Source organism: Mastacembelus armatus, chromosome 4 (genome assembly GCF_900324485.2).
Source record: "Mastacembelus armatus chromosome 4, fMasArm1.2, whole genome shotgun sequence".
Taxonomy (NCBI): Eukaryota; Metazoa; Chordata; class Actinopteri; order Synbranchiformes; family Mastacembelidae; genus Mastacembelus; species Mastacembelus armatus.
In genome coordinates, this window is record NC_046636.1 from 2,644,733 (window position 1) to 2,670,614 (window position 25,882).

General features: G+C 40.1%; 1 protein-coding gene across 2 annotated transcripts in view; it reads right to left on the reverse strand.

Moving 5' to 3' along the window:
* Positions 1 to 25,882, reverse strand: part of gmds (GDP-mannose 4,6-dehydratase) — a 132,940-nt gene that overhangs the window by 98,816 nt on the left and 8,242 nt on the right. For both annotated transcript variants that reach the window (XM_026322875.1, XM_026322874.1), the window contains exons 3-4: positions 25,297 to 25,384; positions 24,780 to 24,889 (exon numbers count right to left, since the gene is read on the reverse strand). In XM_026322875.1, the coding sequence (XP_026178660.1) occupies positions 24,780 to 24,889; positions 25,297 to 25,384 (198 nt within the window). The remainder of the gene's footprint in view (positions 1 to 24,779; positions 24,890 to 25,296; positions 25,385 to 25,882) is intronic.

Genomic DNA, 25,882 nt, shown 5'->3' on the forward strand with positions numbered 1-25,882 from the left:
AAATTACAAGTTTTCAGGGCAGAAAAATGTATCAGAAGGTCCACAGAAACCTCTCAAACCACCACAGGCAATCATTGTTTGTACGAAATATGGGGAAAACAAACATTCTGAGAACCAATATCACCCTGTAAAACTCTGCTCGATTTGGCAAAACAAAAATTATTCAGGACTCAATGATTATATGGTAAGAAATATGCTGCAGTGTGGTTTCTGTAGTCTCTGTGGAGCTTTTTGTCCACCAGTTGCCATTGTGAAACTAGACCTTGAACCTGTTATTTTCAGCTCTGATCAATCTATTGAATAAATGCCCCTTACAGTTTTCCAGAGTGCAAAATGACGAATTAAAATTTCTCGCCAAAAGCCAAAAGCCAAAAGCCAAACAAAGATATTAAATTTCAAATGATATAAAACAAGTAAAAGCAGCAAATCCTTGCATTTGTTAAGTGGAACTATTGAATGTTTGGCATCTTTGATCCATTGTTTAAGTAAATTACCTAAATAATGGATCATTCAGCAAAACTGTTGTCAAAAAGCTACAGATTTATAAACAGTCACAATTCAAACCTATAGTTTGATATTTATACACTAGGTTTTAGAACGACTGTCGCTTTAAATAAGCAGCAAGATGTAACGTTCAAATATGCAAAAACACTAAAAACAATCAAACATTAGCATGTAAGAGAAAAAAAAGAGATGAAAAACAAATGGAAATGTCCTCAGGATAAAAAGCGTGATGTGCAGTCACCTCATTCCTTTAGCGTTGGATAAGAGTGCCTGGAATGGGACTCAATGGAAAAGTCGATCGAGAAAAGAAGAGCCCCTTCATTCCTCACTTCTCTCGATCACCTGATCCACCCTGCAGACACTCACCACCAATCAATCATTCCAACCACATAAAAATAAACATGCATGTAAACATGGCAACAGGTCTCACTGCAGCAGGCTGCGGTCATGCCCTGGGGACTGTGCGAAGCAATGACATCTACACACGCACACACACGAATACACCAATACACCAATACACCAATACACCAATACACCAATACACCAATACACCAATACACCAATACACCAATACACCAATACACCAATACACAAATACACAAATACACAAATACACAAATACACAAATACACAAATACACAGGTAGAAACAGTTTTGTTTATTCTGGGGTTTTGATCAATAAGACTATGATGCTGCAAAGAGCTGCAGAGGGGATGGATGGATGATGTTGACTGCATGAGGATGAAACACTGATGTGATCAAGGGTCATTATGAAACCGATGTGAAGAAAAACAAGAGTCCCTGTGCTGCACAATTTAAATCAGTAGCAGAAGTTCACAAAGATGTCCTCCAGTATAAGGAAAAACACTGAAGTAGGTATTGTGATACCATCTATACTGACACAAGAATTAAAGATCAACAAGAAGCAACAAGAATGTAAAAGACAAAAGAATAACTGTGATAAGCTAGATACATATTTACATACCAATAGATAGCCAAAGTTATTTAGCTCCACATCAGAAGACTTTCTCACCGCGTGTTCTCAGTATGGAGGAGATCCCCCACCACACCACAGACTACAATGTTGTGTGTTTGTGTTGCAGTACATAGAGAGTTTTGCTACTGCTGGACAAGTCTAACTTTGGCGTGGAACTGTTGAATTATTTGAAGCACTTTAAGTTAAATTTGAGGGTTTCATTCTTTTTCTATGAAGTGGAAATGGTTTATTTTCTTGTTGTTGAGGTCCATGTTTGTAAGGTGTTTTCCCTCGAGTCTTGTGGTGCATATCAAGCACTCTAAAAATCCACACCTTAAATTCACAGCTAATCGCACCGTCAACCCTAACACTGAACCCTTTTTCACGACACAGAGGAAGACAACTGAATCACTCATCTCTCTCTCTCTCTGGGTGTTTTTCCTGACACTCTTTATCAGCTGACCACGACCAGATGACTTCAAAGTGAGAGCTCAGAGGAGTAGTGAGGAAGGACCTCCCACATCTCAAACCCCCTGCCAGGATCAAACTGATCCCAGTTACACCTCTACCCTCCTCTACCACCCTGCAACACCCCCAACTCCAGCTGCTGAGCCTGCTGCTGTTGGGGCTCCATTTGGCCGCAATCAGCACTCAGCCTCATCTCTGATTAGAGAAGGTGGGGATGGTGGGAGGTAAGATTTGACACATTCCTGTCCACCAATTTCCCCTCTTCCCCATCCCTCTCCATCCTGCTTTACCCCTCTCACACGCCCAGACTCCACTTAACTCTGACGCAGCACCCCTATCGACCCCCTCACCCGCCCACTCCACCCTGAACCACTTACTTGATGAATGCTGTCCTTGTGAGCAGAGGAAGCCACCGACACACCATCCCCTCCACCCTTACCCACATACCCCTACCCCTACCCCTACCCCTACCTCCCCCGCCCTGGCGTTGCCTGCATGATCCCTAAATAGAAGTGAAGTTTTGGGGACCACCACCCCTGCAGGTGCTACCACTCTTCGGTTACACACACAGACACGAACGGACTCACTTCATAAACCACCACAGGAACACACTCCCATATATACACACACGGACCACAGTCGGCCACAACAACACATACCAGCGTACACTCTGGCTGCCCTGGTAGCTGTCACAGAGCCATGTGACCAAAACGGAGCCCAGATTCTGATCCAACATTATGCCTGATATACACAACCTCCCCTCTCTCTCTGCACTCTGGCTCCACCTCAAACCTCAGTCTATCCTGGCCCACCCAGGACCCCCCGGAAGGGAGCAGCACAACAGCTGCATGTCTGTGTGTAGAGGAAGGAGCGTGAGCAGGATCCAGGTTACGGCTGGGCAGTTACATGGTGCCTTTTTGGTTATAAATACCTTCTCGTCTGACTTGCAAAGTCACTAGAAGTGTCTCTTTAGAGTTTTTTATGGGCCATGTGTTGTCTTAGTTGCAGGTTTAGGAGGTTATTTCAGTGACGGGAAAAAAAACAACAATGATCTAAAATGGAGAAGAGGGAGACTGAGGCAACTTTAACTGGATTAGTGTGCACTTCAAAAATAGTTCAACATTATGCGAACAAAAAAAGATCCAACTGCACTATTCAGGGAAGGAGATAAGAAAAGACAGATTTTCCCAAATTTCTCCTGGAGCACGCAAATTTCTAGGAGACATGGGAGTTAAGGAATGTTTTTTTGTTGTTTTTTTTAATGACCAAAATATCTTTACTCGAAGTCAGCTTATGCATGCACATCCCACCTATGTTATTACGATTAAGATGGGTACTGTATTTATATTCAACCCACATACACTACATATTCAAATTTAATGTCGGAATAGGGCCGAAGGAAACATTTAAAAATAGTCTGTCATTTGTGTTGCTCCTTTCACTTCCACGGTGATGGCTGATCTGACAGTATGAGGAGGCCAACTCATAAAACATGATGTAGGAGTGGCCAACCTTTGCCATCTTTCCCAACCTCATCACACCAACAGCTTTCATCTGGAGCCAATTACAGACATTAGCACTTTCTTATCTCAACTCCTTCCTCTGTGTCTTTCACCATCTCCCCTGTTCCTCCCTCTTTCCTCCCACATTAAACCCACCACCTTTATTTCTCCATCTCTGTACCAGTGCATTCTTAACATACTCTAAAAGGTGCCAAGTCAAAGGAAAAACACATTTTGCTAAATGAAGAGGTCGACAAAGAAGGAGTGAACGACCTGGATGACAAAATATACTGCCACACTGTTATTAAGGTCTGCTGTTAAACTATTATACTTGTATTAAGAAATATTTGGCTTTCACTCAAGTCCATAAATCAGCACAGGCTCATGTTTTCATATGCGTACCAGCCAAGTCCACTCTGCGCTGTTTGAACACACAAAATATGCAGCTCAGTTAAGGGAAGAGAGGTTGATCAATCACAATCCTGACACCAGGCGTGTACACACACACGCAAATAACCTGCATTATAACCACAGTACAACACGTCTAACCCAAGTTATGTTTGTATGTCATTTGAGGAATGTGTAATAGGCTTATGGACGTTACAGGAGCGCTTGTACAGAGGCTAAAATTAACTTAGTACTTACAAACAAACACACATACACACAGCTGGTAATCCACAGTAATACCACTCATCAATCTTGAGATGATGGCACGTTGGTCCGTCCTTATTGGGAAGAGATATCGTGGCGTGCTTAGTGGGAGTACGTGTTGCAGAGCCTGTGCCTGATGGGAGTTTAATCTCTGTCATCTATCTCTATTACAATGGCTCCAGAAAGCCAACGGGTTTGACACTGGTCTGACAGGGCTACAGCATTGTTGTCTCCAAAGATCACAATGCATGGATTTTATTTTGAGGCAATGAACATGAGCAATTCTGTCAATTAAATATACAAAACTGCAAATACAATTCTGACCACACTGCTAGATGATGAATGTATTACACTAAATATTTGTCTCAGAATGTTTCCCATAGCTGTACAATGTCTTCCCTAGAAAAAGACAAGCCAAGAGTCAAAATTACATGAGGAACCACTATTCTCACTGGTTCCCCCTTAGACTAACAAGTGTTAAATCACGAGAGACAAAGCTAAGCAAAACACAGGGCTCTTTTTTTTTTTTATTACAGTGGTCATTAGAAAATGAATGTTTGATAGTTTAGTCAGTACACCTGTCAACTGAGCAATACAACACCTGCACATCACCATCATCATCAGGTGGTCAAAAAACAAAGCAAAGCAGCACTCATTCTCATCCATATGTAACTAACAGGTTAGTCCCATCAACTTCATAAATGGAAAATATGTCAGGGCTGTGTGTCTGTCAACTTGCTTTGTACAGGGTAGTTCTTCTGTCCCCTAGTGGCCAGAATAAGAGATGAATATAATGGATGGATAACAACACTAATAACAACACAAGACCTTTTCTTGCTTTCTCACAACTCACAGTGCTTATTCAAATGTACAAGCCTAAATTATTTATGAGACAGGAGTTTTTAAACGCTCGACTGGGAGAACGTGATCCTGCATGATGCATGATGCGATTCTCTAGAGAGAAGACGTCTCACTCTGTTGGGAGATCTTCAACTAAATAAAAAAAAAATAAAATAAAATAATTGCGTAATCTGATTTTACAACAGTTTGACAGGGCACAGCTTCTGAGCTCACAAATGATCCTTTGCTGAGTAAAGATACCTACTGCAGAGACGCTTTAACTCCACAACAGTTTGATATTAGCCAACAGCTTGACCGCTGGCTGAGGTGGCAAAACACACTGAAGCTCATCAAATAAATAATCAGATTTTGATCACCTTATTTTAGTCAGTACAGATCCATTACAAACCACCCAGATCTTAACCGCCAAATGGAAAATAAAATTTGCTATCGAGCATTCAGCGAACTCTTACCTACACAAAATCTTTTTCTTAGTCTTTTTTTCTGACACTCATCTGTGCTGAGCTTTTCCAAAGCAACTGCCCTAAAAATTACTCATGTGTGTGGCCGTCAGTGTTTAGATCACTGAGGGCCATATTAATGGGTCATCCCATCTTAAATACCATCAGCATATGATCAACAGAAAGCCATGAGTCACACTTTTACAGATCCACATGGACACACAAATACACACACAGAAAGGTTAGCTGAAGACAATCGCCGGAGTTCAAGTCCAGCCCAGCTCCACCCGGCTCTCTCACCAGGGAGGGAACATCGGAGCAGGGGTCGGCATGTCGGGTCAGACCGTTGCGGAGTCGCCTGTCTTTGAAGGAGGCCTGTGGCAGGGAAGGGTTTTCGGGAAGGGGAAGTGCTCTGCTGGGAGTTTTAGATATCAATGGAAATGCTTTCTATCTGTTACGCAGGGAAGCAGAGTGACTTTCCTTTAATTTCCACTACTTATCCGATCGCAACGGAAAGACAGTGTCAAAGAAACATGTAACAGGAATATTTCCAGGAAGGGTCAGTCTAAACAACTGCAGCCCAATCCCTGAAGAGGAAAATGTTTCTGAATAGGTTGTTAGTGAAATATAATAGTAGTAAAATGCCTTATGTGATTATATGTCCATTAGCATTGATGTGGCTAGAATGCATATAAAGCCTGCGGGCTGATGGACAGATCAGGATCAGCCCACAGGAGAACGTGTAGGAAGAAAGTCAGCTGACCCAAACTCTCCCACGATCCAGCAGCAACCTGGCTAAACCACAAAAGCACAACCTCTGGCTATCCAGCTGTTTGCTCCACAAAACCTCACTATATTCACACAGACTCACAGACACACACTCCAGGAAGGAATAGTTTGAGATTCAAGTTACAGACAAGGTCAAAATGTACCCTCTCTTCTATAGGGTCTGACAGTGAGTTATTCACTGTGCCAAAAAAAACCAAACCGTGTATACATTTTAGTGTCGCCATCCCTTAAGTAGGTAATTGTAAAGTGAAAACCGCTGATACATTTTGGTTCCTCAACAGGCTGCAGGAAATAGACTGATTTCATTTGCAGGAAATACACAGGTCCGGTGTGGGTTGAATCCTATAAAAATTCCACACATAGCAGCTTTAAAAATAACCAGTGGGGTTGTACAAAGACAGAGAAGACTGAGGGCAGATTTCTCCTGGCTGCTGTACAGAGCTTGCAACTAACAAACCCACAAAGAACTTTAGACCAGATTAGTCCAACATTACTTTCTCTCCAGATGCACTCGACTATGTAGTTTCCCATGTGTGTTTTAGTGGGGGGTAACTCTAATAACAATGGAAGAAATGACTACACTTTCTTAAATGCACCAAAATCACATAAAGGTCACACATTTAAGAAATAAGGCAACTGCTTATGCCATAATCTAGTAAACCAAGGACCAGGATTCAGGATCTGTCTGATTAATCTCAGTAGGTGACATTGATTAATGCAACTGTTTCTGGTAATTATTTGGAGCAGCCTATCAAAAGTTTACAACAAGAATAAAATCAGTTTCTTTGAGGTAAATGCTGCCGCTCGATGCTGGACCAATCACAGCGGCCCTCGGAGTTCAGTACGACACACCCACAAGTGGTCCACATCGCGGACTGCACAACTACCGGTTCATGCAGTCCACACTCGTATCTGGTGTCCTGCCTTGTTTATCTTTTCACAAAGTCCTCTGTCCTCACCTCTACTGTAGCCAGAGCAACAAAACTCTCCTCTCAGACGTCCGTCTTCCCAGCGACGCTGACCACAGTTCGCCCAGCCCGGGTCACCTTACCCATTTACTGCGTGGGAGCGGATACCAACACAGGCTCACAGAGGCCCATTCATAGCCGTGCATATGAAATGGCTTCCTCTGCAGTGATACCTTACACTTCATCTGCATATTCACATATTCAGAACACAGTTTTCACTTCCTATCAATGTAAGATAGAGGGAAAACTGGGCACAGTTTAAGCTGGTGTGTTTTCATTAGTTTTCAAAAGGTTCTTGTCATTGTATCTTGGAAACTAACCAAGGGGCGACGGAACACGCTCACTTAGCTGAGACCTGAATATCTTGGTAGGAATCCGAATCATATGAATAGTTATAACAGTAACTCAATCAAAACAGTAAGTCTCATGACTTGTCCTCTCACACAATTTGGCTGTCGAAAGCAAAAAAAATTCCATTGCAACTGCAACTGCCACTTGAGGAATTCTGCAGAGACCTGCCCATCACGTACCCGTCACAGATCATCTCTCAATCCAACAGCAAGCGTAAACAGGAGCATAAATGGAGGAACGAGAGCTACTACTGTGCCTATGACTGTCTCTCAGTGCGGTTACACTTGTACGCAAACAGCAACATACCACAATGACACCCCTGGTGCTCTGCCAACACAGCAATGGCAGCTGTTGCACTCTGCTAATCAATGACTCATTGAAATTTATGGTTTTTATGGCTTTTTTTTGTGGAAAATGTCAACAGGTACCGTTGCTGATTCCTTCAGTTCTTTCACTCCTGTGCTTTCCCATGGAGTCACATGACAAATGTGATGGATTCTTCAAATGTCATGGCAGATTCAACGGTTATACTTTAAGAAGAAGGTATCACACAGGCATGTTGAATACTCAATACATGTTGATGAAGTATGCGTTCTGTCTGCATCACATGTATTGAAGAGCAGTGACATCAGTGGCCAAATTAACCCAGACTGTGGAGGTCAACGGTCTGATGAGTTCTCAGTTCAAAAGATTATTCTTTCAAGAAGAACAGCATGTATTTATTTATGTTTTGTTCTTGTGAATACACTGCTTCTACTGTTTTTCCAATTTCATTAAACTTTAGAAACCTAAACAAATGTTCTGCGTACAGGGTCTGACTAATGATATCTTTAGTACATTATTATTATTATTATTTTAAAAAACTGAAAGCCTGTAGTTCACATTAATAGTTTATGGTTGTTTTCATTATTGATGATCAAAAATAATGCACAGCTTGTAATCTAAAGTGCAGAGATGTAAAGATTTTTAACCTCATTTCAAATGAACTAAAAGAACTAAAAATGCATTGGATCCATCTAAACCATCACAAACAAATCTATCCTGACAGAATAGTGCTCATTATAAATATATGGCCTAACCTGACATTAATACAGCAACTGCTGTATAATATATGGCATCTCATATTCTCGAACCTTAAGGTTAAGGGATCACTGCGTGTCGCCCTTCACAGATACATATGATACGATAAAAAAACACACACACACATTTTTACTCCAAACTCATTTCTTTTTTAACCTTGCTGTGCAGTGTGTAAGTGGTCATATGGCGTTTCTGCATGTTACCTAAAGCAATTTCTTAGTATTTCGGAGCACAAACTAATAGTATAATCAGTGTCGCAGAGGTAATTTATGTTGAGAATAGCAAGACTTCAGCATAGAGCACATTTTAAAAAATTACAGCAACTACAGTTACATCCAGGGCATGATCCATAAATCTGCAAAAATAAGGAACAGTAGCTTTGAGACGTCACATGTGGTTATGATGGGCCATATTTTCTTACATAACCCACAAGTCAAAGTCAATAAATGAGAAAAAAACCAAGTCTGACCATAAAACAGGCCTGCAACAATACACTTAATATGGCTAACTCTACATAGCCGTGTGTGTGTGTGTGTGTGTGTGTGTGTGTGACTGGGTCCCTCCCTGGGGTAGCGAGGTGCTGACTGACACTCTGGTAATGCCTTAGTGTCTCTTAAAGCTGAGCAGGGTTCATACACACTGACTGCAGGTATGTCACTGAGAGCACAGAGAGACAGAAACATCTGGCTCCGAGACGTCCTCTCATTTGCTCTCTGAGGCCGTGGCTGCCAAATTGACGCAAGTTAAGACACAATCCAGAGCAACAAAAACTCTGCGACAGACTCCAAAAATATTCTGCAACAGCAGGTACGACCAGCTATGGAGGCTCACACTGCGACACAAGAATGTGTGAGACTTTTGTCATTTAAAAACACAAAAAAGTAGAATAGAATTTATGCTTTCAGAAAGCAACATTAAAATAAGAGTTATTAGCAAAATAAACAAAATAATTTCTTTAAAAAGAGATGGGAGCTCTACTGAAAGCATTTAATTCATCCTCTGTGATAATAATAAAAATTTGATTTTCCCAGATTCTCAAAATTTGCAGATTATATGCTAGAAATATTTTAGAGTTTTTGGACTGTTACACAATAAAAGCTATTTTTTATAATTTCAGAAGTGTGACATTTTTCATAGTTTTTACATTTTATGGACTAAAAAATTACACAGATTTATTCATGACTAATGAAAGGAATTAATAAATTCAAAACTACACCAAAACTACTGTAGATGTGATTATAATCTAAGTTGTGACACATTTCCATAGCAGAACTGAAGACAGCAGCAGATACTTTTCTCAGCAGTAAAGCACAAAATTAAAGTTGCTGTTAAACTGTTTTTTTGTTGTTTTTTTATAAAGGAAACATATTTTAATATCCATCTTAATTTACATCATATTTTTACTGGAGTTATTTTTTAAGAATGTTTTACCAGTTATTCCAGTAACTGTTATTATAATTGTGTATACTGAGGTCATTATGGTCAAGTTAATTACACCATGAAAGTTTGATCATGTAATTAAATCATAAGGATCCCACATCATAGCGCTGGGTAAGAAACCTCAATATTTGTTCGTACAAACCACAATGTATCTCTAGCATCCAGTTTCAGAAACGTTCGAGTAAAAACCTCTGGCACAGTCTGTCTGCTTTGATTTATAATCTTATTTACTCACACACATTTGGTTTGCTCATCAACACACAAAAAAGCAAAGTGAGTATTAAACAGTTAACGCACAAGCAGAGCTACTGTATGTGCTTTAAACAATATTACCACAACAGTGTCTCCACATGCTGAACTGGCTGTGTATCAAGCTCACAGGCAGTATCACACCTGTGTACGAGGTTCTGGAGAGCATGTTTTTATTCAAGCTACACAACTTAGCCTGGCAGCCCAAGGCACGACAGTTTAATTTGACTATTATAAGATCAGCACGACAGATTGCTTTCACTGCAGCCGGCGAGATGCTTGACTTTTATTGCAAGAGGCATCGCTTGGAGACTATTATTGTAAACGTTTAGCTGCAGCGGTGGCCTGCGCCGCCACACATGTATAAACACTGCAGGCTTAAATTACTGAGCCCACCCTGTGCCAGTGCAGATATTAGCAGACCAGTGGCACAGGGACATAGGAAAGATTAGAATCCCAGGTGTGTGTCTGTGTATCTGTGTGTGTCACTGTCAAAATGACTGGCCGGTAAGAGGAAAGTGTGAATACTTCCCTGGCCAGTGTTTGTGTATGTATGGCTTTTTTCCAGTCATTATGTTGATAATTGGAGGAAAGAATGTTTGCGTGGAAACGTCAGAGGACCCTCAAGTTTAGCCGCTCAGCGACAGCTACACCCTGACACCCCGATTATGAAGAGTTCACCTACAGCGGTGAGACAAAACCCTGAATCCAGTGGAGAAATGAATTTTCACGCAGACACACTCGTAGTGCACGCTCACAAAATCAGGAAAAGAGAACAAACACCCAGTATTCCCTGTGTCATTTCTTGCTTAACTCTCTGTAATTGTTTTCTATGTGTCTGTGTGGAGAACAGGGAAAAGCAAAGAAAACAGTTGAGTGTTTTCTTTGGAGTGTGCCCACACTGCACACACAGACGGAGGCGAGACGAGATTATCTTCTGACTAATCGTGTTCTGTTCTCTGTGAGAAAGCACATATCATCGCCCACTCATCCCCACCACCCCCATCTTCATCTTCACCATCACCATCACCATCACCAATGTCCAATAACATATGCAGGGATGCAAACAGACGCTCAAAGCACCCTTTACAGCTGCTAGCTACAGCTGTTAACAGAAGCTGTTACAGACATGCACTCAGTCATCAGTGTATTTACCTAAAACACACATGCACCAACATCACCCATGACTTGATGTCTCTTAGTGCAGTTCAAGCATGAGGCCACTTTCCACAGAGCTTTACAAGCCAGAGAAGGAGCCACAGATACATCCCAAAGTAAACGATTCAGGGACATTTTTGACTTCAAAAAGGTTTTAATTTACCACACAGACGAAACGATTAGTAAATCGGTCAACTGATGTATTAATAATCCATAACAACCAGTTAACTGCTACCGACATTTATCACCAACATTGCCTGAAATTCTCTAATAGGTGAGGATTTGCTTCTTTTCTCTGGTTTATAATCGTCGCAGTATCATTTTTGGGTGTTAGGCAATATTTTATGGTATTTCACAGGCTGCTAGTCATCAGTGTTATTTTGTTTACACTTTAGAGACTAACTAATAGACAAGCAGACTGACTTTTACAAAAGCTGAATTTAAAAAACTTGTTGCTACTAGTACAGGCAAAGTATTGTTAGCACACTGTTTTCACTCTTAAATATCATCCAGAACCGGCTGCTAATATCTGCCAGTATGAGGAACACCACATCACATTTATTTAAAAAAAAATAATCAGAGGATCAAATCTTTAAAAAATGCATTTCACCTACTCATAGTGTAGTTTGCCTTTATGAATGATTACACCACTGTTGACTGATGCAAGTGATAATGACCAAACCAGGTTGTATTAAAAAAAAACAAAAAAAAAACATAGGAACCTGTCTGCAGAATGAGATCAGAAAGCTTACAAGCATAAAGTCCGAAGTTTAGCCCTTGTCTGTCCATCCCCCTAATCTGTCCCAGGGTTGATGGAACCAGAGAAAACTGAAAAGCATTCTTCTCACTGTGATGATCAGCTTCCCACACTGCCAAAAACTCGTCACTGCCTTCGATACCTGCACTAATGATGATAACGAGGAGGACTAATGACGATCTAAACTACAGTTCTACAGCAGCCTGAGGGCAAGGAGAGGTTTCCAAACACACAAGGTGACAAAGAAGGTGGCGATCAACACTAATTTCTCACCTGTCTTCCCTTTGTGTGGACATGTAGACATTCAGTACAGTATGTGTGAGCGTGTTTTAGCTCCCACTCTGTAATTTTTTAAATTACGTGAAGTGCCTACATACACGTTTTGAAACTTAGCGACCTCTAAATGGTTCTTAGAAATATCTGAAAACAAAACATTTTGAAGTACAGCACTTCCTACTAAAGTACACTCCACTACAGACCTTTGAAAGATTCCATTTAAACAAGGATATCTACATTTTCCACTGTAGCTAAGATGGAAAGAGTGAGAAGCACAACTGCACAGCAGGAAGGTGGAGAGAAACAATGAATAAGTGCTGATAGTTTGATTAATGATCATTTGTTGTATTCACGCCATTCACACATCTGGCTGCACAAAACTGCTACACAGAAAGTTGCAGTAAACGAGCCGTGTGTTTGTGTGCGACACCATTAGCACCACATTCATACAGACAGAAAGTGCACACACTGAAAGAAAGTGTTATTATAGAGTGCATGATGTCTCATTTCTATATATTTATTATACATTTTAAGTTTATTTAACTTTTATTCTTGTAATTTTTAAGTACTATGTGGCCAAAAGTATGTAGACAGCTTTATAAACATACTTTTACTTACTTGTTCTCGTTGCCTGTTTTTCATGGGTTGGCCTTGTTAGTTAAAATGATGGAAAATCTTACAGCTATGGCATGCAATGATATTTTAGACAATAGTGTGCTTCCAAATTTGTGGCAACAGTTTGGAGACAGCCTTTGCTTTTTCACCATTGCATTGCACCCATGCACAAACCTAGTACCATTTAAAAAAACTGTTTTCCCTGTTCGGTGTGGAATAACTTCACTAACCTGCTGGGATCCAACCTATACCCTTTCCAAACGTCCTGGGATAAACTGGGGAAGCGACTGCAAGCCAGGCCTAACACCAGAGGTATTGTAAATGTGACTTTCGGACTTGTGAAAAGTATTTACATCAATGTTAAAGCCATTATTATGATGGGATAAGAGATATTGCTTTAAGCTTCAATTTATCTGACTTGGTGCAATATGGAAGTGGGTGAAAACTAAAACACTTTATTAAAGTTGGTCACATAATATGTGAAAGTAAAATGTGCACTTGATAATTAGCATTAGCCTTTTATGGTTTCTTCTATTACATATTCTACATAAGTTAGCTACAAATTATTTGTGTGTTAATTTCAACGTGCCTCCTGTAGAGTGTTGTTGGTGATTTGTGTAAAAACATGACAAGAAAATTCTTTCCAGTGTGTTCAGAGTCAGAAAAACTGAGAAGCGGCTCAGAGGAAATCCTAATACACCCCCATTCAGCAGACAATATCTGTGATGACTGTTCATTAAAGTCAGTGTCATTTATGATTTTAAAAGTTAAAGTAGTACAATCTACAATCTGCACAAAAAGACATCACAGGTCCCTAAAGTATCTTGGGCTTAAAACAAGCAATGCAATGTCTATACGCAGCTGACAGCAAACAGCCGCACTCACTGTTTATTGTACGTTGACATCCTGCTCTCTCAGAGAATAAAGGCCTGTTTGTTTGGCTGACAGGAGACATGGTTAAGAGGGCCCAACCCTTCATACAGGTATGACGGCCTGATTTAGAGCTTCAATTAAAAACACACAGGCAAAGGCAGCAGCCTATATTTGAGTTTTTCAAAATGTGCAATAACACGTTCATTAAGTCAAGGGAAAACTAAAACAATTACACTCATTCAGATTAGTATCTAATGTCATAAATCATCCACTTCTTGCCCACTTCTCATCTTGTCTGCCCTTGATTCAAACTGTGCCTCTCCTCTTCTTGTTTTTGTTCCCCAATCATCATTCCATTATGTGATCCAAACAAGTGAGACCATAGATCATTACAGAAGGCTTTTGTAAATAGACTGCAATCCTCAAATTACCCAACACACACGTCTGTATGCAGGGAACATGAAGTACACCCATGCACACTTTCAACCAAAATAATAAAGTGCTATGACACTCTCAAAAAGGGAATTTACAAAACAACTGCCTTTTGGGGGGGATGGGGTTTTCATTTCATCACTGGAGTTCATCATTTTCCTTTGGAAACAGGAACAACAGATTATGAGATTCAGTACAACTGAGATCAGAGTCCAGGCAGCAGTGGGAAGAAAATCTCCAAACAAACTGGAGAATTACACAAACACGGCACTAACAGGGGAAGTGTTGGTGTGTTTTTGTGTGTGTTGTATCTGTGAGAGTGTGAGCACACTGGTGGGCTGCAGCAGTCTGGACTTGTGCTCACAGATCTGCAATAATGTTTACAGTGACTAATGAGCTCATGTCACTTATGGAAGGATTGAGTGAGGCTGCATCTTTTCACTGTGTTATGGCCAGTGTGGGTGTTTGACGATACAGCGTGATTACGAGGCTGCACCGATGACAGAAGACGAAGATATTCTGAGTAATTGTCTTCATGAAGTAATAATAAAGCGTAGGTGCGATTTGACAGCCACCTCTCACAACACACTAGTGGAATTGGACGAGATAAATGCCCAGATCCTTTTCATGACTCTTCTGTAAGCCTTTCTGCTTGCGGGTATGCACGGTCTGCTTGCAAAAAATCCTTTTGTACACATTGTATAATGTCAATGTAAACACCAGTATGCATGCAAACTAGGGTAAAATACCAGAGCAGCCAAATCTGTGTCAACTCAGCTGTGTGTCTCTGTGTTCTTTGTGCAAACTCATTTTGATTCAACAGTATGTTGGATTCACACAGATATTTCTGTCACAGGTATGATTAGGAGACTCCACCTTTCCTGGGAATGCTACCGAAGTAAAAATAAATATCTATTTGCAAAGTACACAGCTGCATGTGCATGCGGTCTACCTTATATGCAACAAGAACTGGTGATACGTTACCTCACAGAGATGTTACCACAATATTAGTTTTGCAGCTGGAGCATTAGATGCTCAGTGAAACCACAATGTCAAGATCAAACAGTATCTCTACCTTCAAATGGTCAAATATTCTGTCTGGATTTCTGTATTTATCTCATAATTGTATCTATAAATATCTGTATCTTTAAATAAATACTTGTGTAGGAGCTTGCCTAAGTGTGGTTTAAACAAACACACAAAATATTTTATCCTACAAAAGGCGGGGCTGCAGGAAAAAATGGGAACCGTGATAAATGTGCTCTTTTTTTATCAGCCTCTGACAAGTAGATATGAAGCGTCTGTGTGGACAAAAAGCAAGCTGCAGCTAACAACTTTCCTTACCAAATATTTTTGAGTAATTTCTGGTCTATTTAATGTCAAAAGGTGAACAAAACAACTCACAAATTCAACATCATCAAATGCCTTAAAACAAGAAATAAAATATTCAGTTTACTTTTGAAAAGCAATATATATTTTTCCACACGAGAGGCTGGAACTACAGAAATTTATTTTCTATTTTTATTTAATAACGATCACTGATTATGAAGGTGAATGACAAAAGCATTAATTAATTTTGTGAAATTTGTTTTCCAGTGTCATCATTAAATATGTTGTTGTTTACAACTTTTCGAAAAATTTGCTCTGTCGGTCCAAAACCTTCCAGCTGAGGAAAATTACTTGCTTCTTGTGGTGTTCAAATATGTGTTTAAGCCACACTTAGGCAAGCTCCTACACAAGTATTTATTTAGATAAAGATACAGATATTTATAGATACAATTATGAGATAAATACCACAGAAATCCAGACTAATTGCAGGTTTGGTTGAATTGTCAGGAAAGACTTTTAATGCAGTGATACAATCACATGGCGACAGATTACTTGGGATAAACTGAATCTGCGTTGACGGATCACAAAAGCCAAGCCCCAGATAAATCATTACAGAACATCCAGTATGAAGCTTTGAAGCTGATTTTTTATTGCCACGACTCCCTGGAGGACATAGCAACAGAAAGACAGATGGGTTTGATAAATATTTAGTGTAATCCCTGGTTACCGGCGTCTCACCTCAGCTCTACCGCCTTACAAACTATACCAAACTAATTAAGCACATGATACCAGCTCCGTGCCTTGTCTGTGGTAAGACATACAAACAAGCTACAGGCTAGGTGTCAATCAATCATCACTGAGGCAAAAATGAAATGGAAAGATGGAGGGGCAGACAGAGGAAGAGACAGATATGATGCATCAGACGAGGAAAACAGAGACACGGCTGAAATCCAACAAACCCTTAAAACTGTTTCTTCAGTTCCAACATTTTGGACATTTTGATGTCTTCCCTGTCTAACTTTCCGATCTCATCCTCCTCTTTTCCTTTATTTCTTTCTTCTTGTCACTTATTTATCTGAAGAAGCTGAAGAGCAGACACTAACAGAACCAAACTGCTCTCATCTATTTACCAGAAGATGTGTAATGTAACATACTGACCTGCAGAGGGCCTCGTCCTGAGCAGCAGCTCCTACCATCAAAACAAAAACTGAATCTAGAGCAAAAGGACAAATTCACAGACTGAACCAGGACTTTGTAAAGCTACAAAGCAAAACCTAAACTAAGATGATGCTGCACTGCACTATAACAATTATTCTCATCGCAGGTCAAATGTGAATTGTAGTTTCACAGAGATAATGACAGCAACCTTAAACTCATAGTTTTATCTGACCAGCAGACAAATATAAACATCAAGAAGCTAGAAACAAAACATTCAGAATAATCTATTAGGAAAACTTCTGCATAATAGTTTGGGTGCAGTTAATGTGTGACTGTGTGCTAGAGGCATCAAGTTTATTATTTCCTATCTAATTAATCTGCTAGTTCCTTTTGCTTAAAGTGTTTAGTCTCTAAAATGTCTGTTTATATTGAAATATTTCTACTACAAATTTACAGAGCCAAGGTGATGTCTTAAATTGTTTCACACAACCTACAGCCTAAAATCAAAATATTTCATTTGTAGTGATATAAAACTGCAAATATGTGGTATTTGTTTGATAAATTACTTGTGTGGAAATCAAAACTTAGGCAAAACTAGAACCACAGATATTTTAATAATAGTAATAATAAGCTTTATTTATAGAGCCCTTTTCTAAACTTGTGTTACAAAGTGCTTTACAAGAGCACAAGACACAGTAGTTAAAAACTATTTTAAAAAAAACAGCATAAAAAGCAACCCAGAATTTTTTAAGCATTTCTGCATAATCAATGACCAAATCAATCCATTATTAAAACTGTTGACAACCTGAGAAACAAAACTTTTGTTCCCTTTTTTAGTGGTTGTGTGTTTTAGCTTGATTTAGAGAAAAAAAAAAAATCACTGATAACCCAGAAGAAAATTGGATGCTACTGGAATTCATCTGGGTATATTTTATTTTCCAGGGACTTACTGCTGTTTAATACCTGAACCTGAATGAAACTGCCAGGGGAGTCATCCACAGCGGCTCACTGCTGCCACCTATAAATCACAGGTCAAACTACAGCTGCACCGTTTATTCTGGCTTCTGTATGTCACACGAACAACAGCTGATGTGGACTATTTGGGGTTTGATTTAACATACAGACACATTTAGCTTTGTGATAGTATTTACTGACTCACTGTATTTACTTAACAAACCTCAAAAAAAAAAAAAAAAAAAAAAAAAATCACCCACTACTTCTGCCCCCCTCCTAGCCAACCTCCTTTCCCAAACAGCATGTTTCCATGTGTTACAACCTTGCTGGAAAGCAGAAAAAGAACTGACTCATGAGTAGAGCAACAAATCAGGCCCACAAAGCACAACCACAAAACATTCCCTGCCGCTGAACAAGGAAAGTGCAGACTTGTTTCTCTTGGCACAGAAGAGTCTATTCTTAAGCTAAAGTTCACTTTCGACCCATCTAGTCCAGGCAAGCTGCCTCGTTCGCAGGCCTAACCTTTCAAAACAGGGATCGGCCTGCTAAGGGAGCTATTATGACCGCTGACCACCAGGCCACCAACGTAACACAGCCCCGTGTCTGCTCATTCAATAGGCAGGACGCATGAGAAAATGTGGGCACAGAGATTATACTCCATTTCTTTTTGGCCAAAACCGCCAGAATTCTGATCCTGAGAGTCAATTTTGAAACAATGGAAATCACAGCACCTTAAATACACACCAACCACACACACACGGCTAATGAGTCCTTAGAGACAGAAACACACACTACAGCAGGGAACGTTCTACTTTGTTTTCCAGGCGAGTCTTCATCCCAGTAAGACAGACACTGAGGGCAGCAAAGTAAACACCAATCAGAGCAAGAATAAACACAGCCAATTAACTGTTACGGAGACGAGACCGCTCATCACTCACAGGCGGGTTTACAGCATGACAGTCACGGTCTTGGGAAGACATAAACTAAGGAAATATCTTGTTTGTATCAAAGAACTTTGGGAGAATCAGGTTTTTAGTTTATGGAGGAGGAGAACAACAAATTAGCATTTCCAAAATTGTCAGTGTTTTCCTGGGAAGAGAGGAAAACGGATCTTGTTTTAAGCATCGCAGCAATGTACATTTAAAAAATACAATAAAAAAGGTAAATTGGTATTTACAAAATTACTGTGTTGATTTATACCTAGTTATAACAGTCGGTCTCAAGTTTTAAACTTTCTTTATACACGAGGAGTAACTGTGGCTTTCTGTGAAAACCATGTTCAACTGATTTATAATGAGCTTTCTTTATTTACATTTCATGCCCTTCATCATTCTGGTGTCTTTTTTTCATGTTTTTGTCAAACTACTGTTCCCAAGCTCAATAATGAACTGTCATGCTCAAAAAGAAGATTTAGTCAGTGTCTATTAAAAACTATGCCTCTCCAAATGTGGAAAACTTGATTTTGTTGCAATGTTGTGATAATGCTGATATAACTGTTTTATAAATGGGGCTTTAAGCCTAACAAACAGAAAAAGTTATAAAACTGTACTGTGCCAGCCATGCTTCTAAATGTCAATTGGCCCAGAACAAAAACAGTCACAAAACTTTTCTGTTGCAAACTATGGAAGCAGAAGAAAAAGTAGTATTGTCATATCAACTCAACTTGTTTAAGGTTTCTAACAATGTATTTTGACATAATCCTTTTTAGAGAGAGTTTTATTAGCCTCAGGTGGATCATTTCAACCCATGAAGGACTATTTAACGCTTCAGTTTATCTCAAAATAAAACTCACCAAATTTGGAAACACATGGTTTTCACTGGAAAGCAAAGCTGTGCTGTTTTTGGAGCAGAGTTGGCAAATGTAATGTAAAAAAAATGCATCTACAACAGAAAGTTGAGCTAATACAGTAGGAAACTGTGGGTCCAAACAAACAGCAACATACCCTACGAACACATAACAGCCTCACTAATGGGTTACAAGCATTGCATAACATGCCCACAAACTGGAGTAAGTCGCAGTATTAGCACCTGTGCATGACAGTAAAGTGCTGGCAGGCTGCAGAATAGCTGCTTTATAGCCCTTTAAGTGAACAAACAGCGAGGAGCTTTTGTGGGGAAACAGGCGTGTTAAATCCTGTGTGTGTCTCTGGCGTGGGAGGTTCTGTAAACCCGGATGGGGGAGAGACCACAGGGTAGCACAGGGAGAGAGAGAGAGAGAGAGCTGTAAGAAGATAATGGGATGATGATAAGTCTGAGGAGCAGGAATTTGGATATGGATCAGAAAGGATACAGATGAAGGAAGTCTGTCTCCTGAGTGCAATCTGCACTTTTGTTTTCAAGAGCCATCAAAAATAGCAAAGTGGGAACCTACCGCTGCTTCATGACATGTATATACCCTCTCACTTTGTCAAAGTCCTTCTGTCTCTTCATCCCCACCCCGTCCTCACCGTCAGGTCGTTCCCCTGTCACGAGTGAGGTGCGTTAATAATTCAGCCCGTCTCCTGCGTGTCTGCTGCGACAGCTGCAGGTGGGAGAACTCACACAGAGAAAGACGTCGGAGGGTTTTGTTCACAACTTTCCTGTGAAGCGCCTCACTGGGAGAACACAAAGGCACCGTGCTGAACCCTCAGATGCTGAACAGATTACCGTGAGCAGCCTGTAAGCACTTCCCCATTCGAGTTCAATGTTCATGCATATTTCATGAGTACAGTTTCCAAAATATTCATTTCTTATTACTGTCACTTAGTAGCATTCATGAATAATTGTACCTACTTTTTTTTCCAATTAAAAACAAATTAAAGACACTAAAATCATTTAGGTCTCTTTGGTATTTATTTTGAGCACTTACTGTAAAATCTACTAAATATAATTACAAATTTGGAGAATCTCCACCATAAAAAAAATGAGGATTTGGACCCGTCTAGTTTCTTTTGGTCACTAAAGGCCACCAAATAAACACCAGCAACACTAACATTACACACCATTCACAGATCCCAATTAACTCAAAATGATTTGAGTCTAAAAATAATGACCCTTTAATTCTCACAGCAGCCAAAACTTCCATTACTGCACTAAAACAGCTTTTTGACTCCTCCAGCCACAACATCTACTGCCAATAAGCTTCATACATCGAATGATTAAACTTGTGTAGTATGTAAATACTGGCTCAGCTTTGGTCAGATGGAGAAGCCTGTTCACAGAGATGCAGCAATAATTAAAACTTGATGCTTTTTTGGTAAAAATTATGAATTAATAATGGGATCTGGCTGAATGTAAGTCAGGTTTTTCTGAGATCTGAATTGCCACACCTCAGTGACCTTTTGACCTTTTGTAAGAAGCTTCAGTTTACAACAGTGAAAGTAGTCCAATGTACAATAAATCTTTACAGCTTTTATGTACAAAATCACTTCTGGCATTATTCTAATTGGCTACAATCCACCCACTCCCCTTCTTAGATTATAGTAGTTGAGCTAATGCTAAGTTCCACTAGACCCACCAGAGACCGTCTTTCCTGTGGGTTATAATATTATGCATGGAATATTGCTTTAGGGAAAGATTTAACTGATAGGCTCCTCTTCTGTTATGATCACAAAGATAATCCATAAAGTCCCCTCTGTTTTGTTTGTGTGCTGGCCTTTTGATACTGCAGCTGGCTGTGTCTGTGGCCCTCCACTGTCCGTTCACTATTCCCTGTCCACCGCCGCCCCTGCAGCATTAGTAAATAACCTTCAGTCTGTTCTCAGAGATGACTCTCTACAGCGGAAACCAGCACCCACACACACAGACACCCCATCTCAGACCAGCACTGAAACCCGGGCTCCCTGAGTGAGCCTGAAGAACAAGCTGGCCTCAGAAAGGGTTCCCTGTAAGACGGCAGCAGCACGGAGAGGGCTGGTGGGAAGGAAGAGAGATGCTGAGTAGCCGGTGTGAGTGATCTTTTCCTCTGTGGTGGGGACAGACTGGAAAAGCATTCACACACCCCTGCTGCCAGTAATTTGACAGGCTCAGGTGTTCGGAGCGAGCAGCATGTGTTGAGGAGCTGCCACAGCCAAGTTTATCGGTGTCGAAACAAAAAAAAAAACAGTCTGCTGCAGGTACAAGGATTTCCTGTCATTGCATCTGTGTGTGGTCTGAGGATGAACTTCCATGTGGTAGGTGGGAGCAGAGTCATGGCCACTGACCACAAAAGGATGTGGAGAGAGGATTCATCATTCTTTACCACTCTCCCATTCTGTCTTTTTTCTATTCCTCATTATTAGTCTCACGTTTTTAGCCATGTTGGCAGCACTGGAGCTGAAATATCTCAACAACTATAGGCAAACTAAGAAAACATTTGTGACCCTCAGAGGATGGATCCTATTGACTTCTCCAGCGAAACATCATTTGGTACAGATTCGGTTTTCATGCTCCCCTGGGATTCACTTGAATCAGGTCAAACCTTTAATTTGTCAGAAAAATTTTGGTGTGTTAACTTTTAGCTCATGTACGGTTGTACAGAGCCTTTGACACATCTATATATAAAAAACCCTGATGCTATATATATATATATATAAATATTAAAAAAAAAAAAAAAACAGAAAACTCCCATCTGATATTCTAAGAACCAGATGTTTTAACAATATAAATCCATTAACACTGCACTGAATCAAATTACCACGTTACAAGAGGTTGCTGTAACAGTGACAAACCCACCAATAATTCACCAAGCCCTTCCAAGCCTCTGGCTGCTGAAACTAAGTGTTATATTTAAAACGTCAATACATGTTCGGTATTTTATTTTACAAATGATTAACAGAATAATGTAACTGGTCGATTCCTGTTGGCTTTGTAATCGGTTAATTAATTCATCTCTTCAACCTAAGCTGACACTACACCCCACTGAGGTTCAAGATCAGTTTGTTGAGTTGAACTTACAATGATCCCAATCTCATCAGTAGTGGATTATTAGGAAACTCTCGTGTTCACGTGTTAACTGGCCTTATAATCTACGATGTGACTAAACTCCTGGCTCAATATCCCACCCAAACCACCATGGTAAAGGAGGATCAGTGCCGCCTGGAGACTGTGTGTCAGATCCCAGTTTGGAGAGGTAGGAGGGGGGGCAGGGAGGAGGGGGAGTGGCGCCAAGGGATCTCCAGGGATCACTGCAGAGCTCCGAGACAAAAGGATCATTGTGGCACAGACTGACCCATCCAAGAAAACATGACTTCCTGTCCCATCAGCTCCAGCATCCTCCACACATGAGCTGCTCACTTCCCAGCACTGAAAGTCCCTTTTTCACATTAAATGCTGTTAACCATTTATAGCAGCAGTCAGCACTGACCACAGGCACTGGCACTCAGTTGGCTATATTTGGAAGAACTCACAACTACTGAGTTTCAAACTGACTTGACAAACAGTGACAGAGTCATAATGAAATCTTAGTATATTAGGAGTCTTTCCTCATGCTGGGGTGCGGCAGTAGTGAAACTCCACACAGGGAAAAACAGGTGTTTTGCATGCACATATAAACCTATTGATTCAAACTGATCCATAATTACTGCTGATTGTTTTCCACAGCATAAATTACTTTTATGGCTTTTTTTTTTCTCTCCAGGAAGCCAATGGCCACAATTCTTTTAATTTTGAAAATAAACGTACAAAGACTTTTCTCCTGTTTTAAAATAATTTTTAAGATCAGGTCTTGATTTTAATTACCAAGGTCCAAAACAAGAATTATCATGTTGCAGTTATATCCCTCCGCCAACCAGCCAAGTTCAGTGTGTGTTCAATAATAATGGTCACTGTGACCTTGGCCTTTGACCACCAAAGCTAAGCAGCTCATCATTAAATCCAAGTGCATTTAGAAGAAATTCCCCCATGTCGATTTTGAGATATCAAAGGTATGGGATGAACTGGCCTGTCCAGGGTGTACCCCTGCCTTCCACCCGAAAGAGAGCTGGGATAGGCTCCAGCAGATCCATGTGACCCTGGTTAAGGAATAAACGGGAATAGAAAATGGATGGATGGATGGGACGAACGGACAGATGTACAGATAGACAAACAACCCAAAAATCGAATGTCTCTACCCACGGCTATCAATACCATGGAGATATAAAAACATAACTTATAGTAGCTGTTCTCAGTGAATAAACTCTGATGGAGCATTATCTGCCCAGGACAGTCAAAGTTAGAACGTGAAAGTAGAACAACTGGCAGATCAAACTGGAGTTTTAAGGACACTAAATAATAAATTCAATGCATAGACAGAAAACAGAGTTAGACCAGAATTATTTCTGTTGGTTTTGCCATTGACTACTACAACTTTAAAGAAGTGTAAAGAACATCAAATGGGCTTTTCTTCATACATTGAAATATTGAGCCTGTTCGTGTACTTATAAGAGTCTGCTGCTGTTTTCACTAGGTCTATCATCAGGAAGTGAGATCAAACAAACAATAGGCTGATATGGATTCCATGAAAGGGATTATGTTAATATGGTCATTTCCTTGTTTTAAAAAGCTGCTGTTAAAATAACCAAACTCAATATCTCACACTTTACTATGCTAAGATAATCCTCCTGCTCAAAAACATAAAATCATGATGATAAAGTTCCTCAGAACAAAACCTACATGCCAACATCTAAGTTGACACTGTTAGTCATTAGGTCACATTTCACTAGAAATCTGTTACTCATGTACAAAACCAGTTTTATTCTGGAAGTAATACACAGCTTCTTTCACACTACCCTGGCGTCAATGTCTCTGTGATTACAGTATGTTGTTGGAATGCATATTCACTCTTATCAAGACTTATCAGCTCTTTTCCTTTGTCTCGCTCTTCAAAACAAACCCATGTGCAATGACTTTAAGGAATGAGAAGAGAGTTGATTTTTATTCAGGGAAGTCGTATCAGAGAGGTGGTCTGGGTTTGGAAGAAGAGCGTGTTGGGAGTGTGTGGGATCACGCTACCTTGACGTGACTCTGAGCTCCCAGGTTGTAGATCTCCGTGGGCTTCACCTGGTTGATGATCTTCACCAGACACGTGCTGTCAGTCAGGTCGCCATAATGCAGCTTCATGTCTAACAGACAGCAGGACAAGCACACGCTGATTAATCATTTTCATATGGGACCTCCTTCACAGTTTCACTCTGACTTGGTTTTGATAGTTTGTCACTGACAATCACATTAAGAGGAAAATCTCAACAGCTTCTGTTTTGATTGTATAATATATGACAATCAGATATAGCTAAAAATTATCTACATGACTGTGATAAGTCGTATATTATAGTGTAATTGTAGTTCCTTAGATGTGTATTTCTACAAGTTGACATGCTGTTACAACTTAAGGTGAAAGTTATAATCCTTCAAAATCTCCAAAATATATAAAGCAGAGCATATATTTTCCCTATTGAGGTTTAAATTACCACAACAAAATCATTTAATGTTTGAAGGGATGTGACAATCGTGGGGTAGATGGGACACTTACTGCCCTCGGTGTGTGTCTGGGGGTTCTGGTAGAGATGCTCAATTCGACCCGTGTTGAAGGAGCTGGAGCGACGCAAAATACCATGAACCTGAAAGAAAATGAGACAGAGGACATGAGCACAGGGAGATTTATTCACATCAACTTTTCTGTGCTTTCTGTCCAAAAAATATCCCGCAATATTTCTGCTGATCCAGACTTCTTAACAAAACATGTCCAGGGATAAATAGTCATAATTTCAGACAACTGTCAATTTTATGTGAGAAAAATATTGCTTTATGCTAGTGGGTGTTTCACATTAAACTCCTTCCAGTCAAAAAAAGGATTATTGGGCTCACTCTGAAGCAGCTGCAGGGACTGTTTTGAGTTATAGTCCTTTTAGCAGTTTGGACCAAAGTAAGTTATTCATCCATCTACATTTGGACATTGTACATCAACGTTTTGGTTATGAATCAGTTTTACAGCATGAATGAGTAGCAAATATCCAACATATAGTACATTTACTCATGATAAACAACACTTACTCACCTGTCAGAAACATTTGCCATTATCACAATATCAGAAAATGAGCTATTTGAAAACACAATAT